The sequence below is a fragment of the Nicotiana attenuata genome, unplaced genomic scaffold (genome assembly GCF_001879085.1).
Source record: "Nicotiana attenuata strain UT unplaced genomic scaffold, NIATTr2, whole genome shotgun sequence".
Classification (NCBI taxonomy): Eukaryota; Viridiplantae; Streptophyta; class Magnoliopsida; order Solanales; family Solanaceae; genus Nicotiana; species Nicotiana attenuata.
In genome coordinates, this window is record NW_017670799.1 from 363,197 (window position 1) to 369,477 (window position 6,281).

At 34.5% G+C, this 6,281-nt stretch overlaps 1 protein-coding gene across 1 annotated transcript; it reads left to right on the plus strand.

Moving 5' to 3' along the window:
* The first annotated feature begins 517 nt into the window (after positions 1 to 517).
* On the plus strand, positions 518 to 1,256 carry LOC109243417. Its single transcript, XM_019410348.1, has 2 exons — positions 518 to 829; positions 948 to 1,256. The coding sequence occupies exons 1-2, from the start codon at positions 518 to 520 to the stop codon at positions 1,254 to 1,256; spliced, it is 621 nt and encodes a 206-aa protein (XP_019265893.1).
* Positions 1,257 to 6,281: the final 5,025 nt, after the last annotated feature.

Here is a 6,281-nt window from a genome sequence, read left to right on the forward strand (position 1 = left end):
TCTTAAAGTCAGCATACAAGGGAATAATGCTAACATCTAGTACAATGGATGCAACAGGTATTGTAGATTTATTGTAGATATATTGTAGAAATATTGTAGCTTGTTTGTGTTTTGTAGTACTTGTAAATTATTGTAGATATATTGTTGAAAAGTTGTAATTTGTATGTATATGTCTTCCTCTGCATTTTTCATGCAGCCAATTAATTGCATTTTGCCACATAATGTAGGTACCATATTACCATTGGCATATGCTGTTGTTGATTCAGAAAATGACGCATCATGGAAGTGGTTTTTTGAGCAATTCAAACATGCATATGGTGAAAAACCAAATATGTGTGTTGTTTCGGAAGTGAGAGTATCTTGAAGGCAACATCTATTGTTTATCCCGGCATACCACATTATTCTTGCATGTGGCATATTTGGACAAATATAAGGGCAAAGTTCAAGAAGGGTCATCTAAAGTTAAGCGAATTGTGCCACGGCACGATCATACCCGTTTGATGAATTTAATGAAAGGATGTCAAAGATTGAAGAGATCGACCCACGTGTTAAAGCATATTTATACGATATTGGCTATCATAGATGGTCTCGAGTACATGCTACAGTGAACAGAACTTGGACTATGACATCAAACATTGTAGAGTCGTTGAATGCTGTAACAAAAGATTCAAGAGAGCTGCCGATAGTAGAACTATTAGAGTATATGAGTACTCTTCTTGAACGTTGGACTAATGAAAAGTTATTGAAAGCAAAGGGTACATTCACATACCTTGGGTTTAAATTCAACAAAGAGTTGGATGACAACCAAACATTGTCGCAGAAGCTTAGAGTAAGATCTGACCATTTATTGCATCAAAATAAAATATTAATAGACAATGTAGATATTTTGTAGATATTTTATATTCTGATTGTATATGAATTGTTTTTTGTTTGTAATGTAATTGTAGGTGGGGGCTTCAACAGATCATATCCATACAGTGATAGATGGTGTGAAGTGCTATATTGTTTGTCTTGAAAACAAGAGATGTAGCTGTGGGCAATACCAGCTTGATGAACTTCCTTGTGCACATGCTTCGGCTGCTTTAAGGCACCGAAATGAGTCTTATGAAAACTGTTGTTCTCCTTATTACACAAGGGAGAGCCTCTTGCTTACTTACGAAATACCAGTAAATCCCCTACCTGATGAAAGCAAATGGAATGTGCCACAACATATAGCTGAAGAAGTTATAAATCCACCTTCAGGTGGGAAAAGATAGCCTGGAAGACCTCAAAAACAAAGATACAAAACATATGATGAAGTAAATTCAAAGAATTACAAGGTTTCATGTGGCAACTGCGGAGTAGAAGGGCATAACAAAAGATCTTACAAGAATGCTCCTAAAAAGAAATAAAATTTTATGTAGTAAACTGATTTTTTCATAAAAATTGTTGATGAGTTCAGGAGAATTATATTTGATGTATTATAGTTGAGGCACCTTCAACTCTTAATGTAGTTAGTTTGAGATTGTTTTGTTTAATTAGTATTCTGTATTGAGTTAATACTTTCATAGCTTGATTGGTTTGTGAATGATTTCAATATATATAATACACAATTGTTTTATTATCTCTAGCACCCATCGATAGTTGTTAATGATCCTTACAATTTATCTACAAAAAAACTGCAAGATAACTACATAATCTGGAGTTGACAGAGTAACTACATAATAATTAAGTTGAAAAGGAGTTAACCAGTAACAATAATTAGATCAAGTACTGTTTACTTTCAACAAGTGAATATAAAAACAACAGAATGTTTTCCCATTGTTCGAACTAGTATACTGGATAAAATAAAAAAAAACAAAGGGTAAAATAATTGTAGCACAAATCTGCTACAATTAAACTTCAACTAGCTGCAACTAAACAATTTAACTACATGTTCCATACAAAAAATTGCAACTAATTCTTCTTCCTCAAGACTTGTGTTTTCTCGTTCACAACTGGTGCACCTTTTTTCCTTGCTAATCTGCCAGTCACCTCACTTTCACTAATGCACCATTCTCTTGCTTCTTCCTAGCGTAGTCCCACAGTAGCGCTCCATAGCGTCTACGATGTTGATCAATATCAGAAAGGTCATCCGTAGGAACTGCTAGGTCTCCAATGCTGGCATACTCTGCAAAGGCAGCAACATATACACCACAGTTGCTGCAAAAATAAAAAAGTGTCAATATTTAGCAATCAATGAACAAAAAAAATGTTAAATAGATAGAAAGAAATAAGATTTTTCATACAGTAATCCTTCTTTTTTCTGTGGTATCTCTCCGACGATCCACTGAATGTCAATAGGGTCGGTAACAGCTTTTTCAGTGTATGCCTTTGTGTTCTTGAAGTTGATGTCTGAACGCTTGCCATAAAAACCGATGCATGACAAGTAAAGGGGGGTCATAATAGTAAACTTGGTGACTACAGATTCAACAATAAGGTGATTATGTGAAGAGACCATAGAATCATACACATAAAAGAACCCTATCGGCAATGTCAAAAACAACCAACAACCAGTGGAATTTTTCGACAATGTTGATGGGCATGATGACATAATCAACTTGATCCCATGCAACATTTGCGAGTAATCTGTACCCCAATATGTATTCTGATACGACGTCCTGGGGTTTGACAACAGCAAACTTCTTTTCTTGAGGAGAATTGATGCCTTATTTTAAATTTGTTCAATTCTAGTCTTGAACATACAATCAGTGGTAGTAAACCTTATCTTGTTCTGGGGGCCATACTTTCCTCTTTTCCTCAAGTAGTACATTATAACATCAATGTGCTGCAACAAAAATATATTGCATTTATTTTATTCATTTTGGTAATTATCTACAAAAAATCTACAAAATAACTACAATTACATTTGTTTTAAATCAGTATTATAAATTATACAATCAGTGGTAGTAAACCTTATCTTGTTCTGGGGGCCATACTTTCCTCTTTTCCTCAAGTAGTACATTATAACATCAATGTGCTGCAACAAAAACAGATTGCATTTATTTTATTCATTTTGGTAATTATCTACAAAAAATCTACAAAATAACTACAATTACATTTGTTTTAAATCAGTATTATAAATTATCTACAGAATATCCACAGAAAAACTACAATTTATTTGTTTTTAATCATTATTACAAATTATCTACAATATATATATATACAAACTAAGTACAATTCCATTTGTTATTAGGCATTAATACAAATTATCTGTCCCGAAGGGACGGCCCAGTGGGTTTGGAGGGAGTTTTCCACATGGGAGACGCGGGTTCGATCCCCCCTCAATGCCTTCTAGGTCTGAGCCTGTCGCACGGGGCTTGCCTAGTGCGGTTTACATCCCCTGTTTGGTTTGCAGGCTATTACACAGTGGGGGGTTTACCCAGTGCGCACAGAGTGCTCACCTGAAGGGCAGAGGCTGTAGCGGCTGCGGGTTTTTCTGGGGTTCCAAAAAAAAAATACAAATTATCTACAAAACATCTACAATATACCTACAATTCAGTTTGTTATTAAGCATTTATACGGAATATCTCCAATATATCTACACAATAAATACATATACCGGAGATGGCACTATAACAGTGTTATAGATACAAATAAAAAAAAGTTCAACAAAATAAATACATATTTTGAGTATGAGTTTACCGAGTGGTTGAGGACTTGTCCGAGGTGTGCCAAACTATAAAACCACTCCTTCTTATCAACCTTTTCCACTCCAAGATCAAAGCATGGCTTAATTTGGTTATCCTTTATAGAATACGGAGCCTTCCTCCTATTTAAACAAATAGAAATTAAAATAAATTTGTTGAATGAAGTAGATATCTAAAAGATGAATACTGGAATCAAAGGGTCAAATTATGTAAACTAACCTCTTTGAAGCTGTGTCGGTACCAAGGTATAACCACTTGTTGAATTCTTCCAACAACTCAGGATCAACATCTTGACCAATAACACTAGTAAATGGGTACTTCACGTGAAAAATTTGAGGTCCAACCGAAGTGCTGCCACCAGAACTGTATAAAGGGAGAAATGGTGATCGGGCATGCTTTCCAGGCTGCCTTGTTCTACCTTGATGCACAGGTGTTGTTTCATCTTGGTTAGGCTCGCCGAACTTAACCAACTGGGAGAAGTTATTTGGCAGCTCAAAATCATCAAGCGTAACTTCCTTCTTCTCACCTCTGGAGTCGTCCGAATCACCTACATTTACATACTCGGCTTCTTCACCTACATTAACATCTTCCTCATTCTTTTGTTCTCCTTGAATTGTTACTGTGACTCCGTGAATTGGAGATTGTGCATGCATATCTTCCCTCACTGCTACATTTAGTATATCTAGCTTAATAGAATTGTAAAAAAATTGAAACAGAAAGCAAAAATTTCTGAATACAATTTCATACCTGCATTTTCTTCATCAACTGCACCTTCAAAATGGGAATATAAATCAACACGTGCTGGAAGATTCTCATTATTTTCCATGTCATTCACATGCCCTGTTTTTTCATTAAAGAATTTGAATTATAGTAGATAGTAGTTGCTTGGCAGTTTTAGGAGATATGTAGGTATATTATAGAGATCTACATAACTATGTAGATCTGTGTAAATATACTGTATTTAATTGTATATATATTATAGATATGCTGTAAATATATTGTAGATGTTTTGAAGATATTTTGTAGATATGTTGTAGATATGTTGTAGATATATTGTAGATAACTTGTAGATAACTTGTAGATAATTTGTAGATAAAATGTATGTATTTTGTATATACTTGTTTTGCTGCTGCTGGCATGCATTGGTTCTCCACTAGTGCATTGAAATTGTTGATTGTTCTTTTCTTTTGGTTGGTCGGCATTTTTTGTAGAACTCCCAGCAAACTGAAAGTTTTATATTAATTAGGATATCTATTTTATGAATAACAATATAACTTAGAGGTGACAGAAATAGTTTTGTCAAATGAATAAATTTCAAATATTACCATGGCATCAATGTTATCATTTCGACTGTTTATCACCTGCAAAACAACCTTGTTTGACTCATTTAGTAGCGCTCAAAGGCTACCTAGTTCTTCAAAGACATCTTTCCTGAAAGATGTAACATCTAAATCGACCTACATATTAAAAATATAGAGAGTTAGCTTCAAAATATGGCTTAACATACATTAAAGAACATATGCAATTTTATGTATACACGTTACCTTCTCAAGACCTCTTTTTAGTTTTCTAATTTGTTTAAGAATAGACTTTTTGTCCTCTTTTCCAATTGACTCTTTGGTTCCAATGGAGGAGCAGCAACTTTCGGATCCTCAGAAATGTGACTTCTTCAAGTATGTACTCAACTTTATCAGGCAAAGACATCATAGAAAGCTCTTCAGGTGCTTCAGTTATGTTGGTGAACTGAATAAAAAAAAAATTAGCTTGACTAAACAGAATATGTATACAAATTGTAGATAATTTGTATTAAATTGTATATTCATAAATAAAAACCATTTACCTTGATCCATTCATGTTTGATCATTCTATCTTCAATTGCAGCTAACCATATCTTGTCCGTACTAGCTGACCAGTTAAGTATGCGAGGGATTGAGTTAGCAACTCTTATAGCTATATCGGTGTTGACGGTAGAGCAACACTCATACAACCATACTTGCATAGCTAGTGGGAATCCGCGAATGAGATAAGAATGAACAAAAGGATTGAGCATGTGCCTAACTGATTCAATCAACTGTTTGTCTAAAATGGTCTACCAACCCAACATTGTCTTTGTCTGAAGGACAGATGAAGAATTCTATGAGATATAGAATACATAACTTGACTGCGTCCTCATCATTTACCAAGCTTTCGTTGGTTACAATTTGTTTTAGGTATTCCTTGTTTAGAAAATAACTCCTTATTATCTTACTGTTATAATCTGGAGTCTAACCAAAGTCTGTCACTTCGGTAAAACATCTAAGACCGGCTATTAACGCAAACTCTATCGAGCCAAAATTCAACCTCTGACCCTTTAACTCAGTTGAAAAATACGAAGCACCAGACGCATTCAATTCATACTTCATTAGAAGATGTATAGCTTGGTTTTGCATACATATTTTGGGAATTGACAGCAAATAACCAAAACATGTCTTCTTGAAAAGCTTTAAACCATTTGGAGACAATAACTCTTTAATTTGGCTAGGAACACTGGGGTCGGATAATGTCTGAAACCTAAGGACCCCATAATCAACATTATGAGGTGCAAAAAAATGTCCATTCTGCACAAAAAATAAA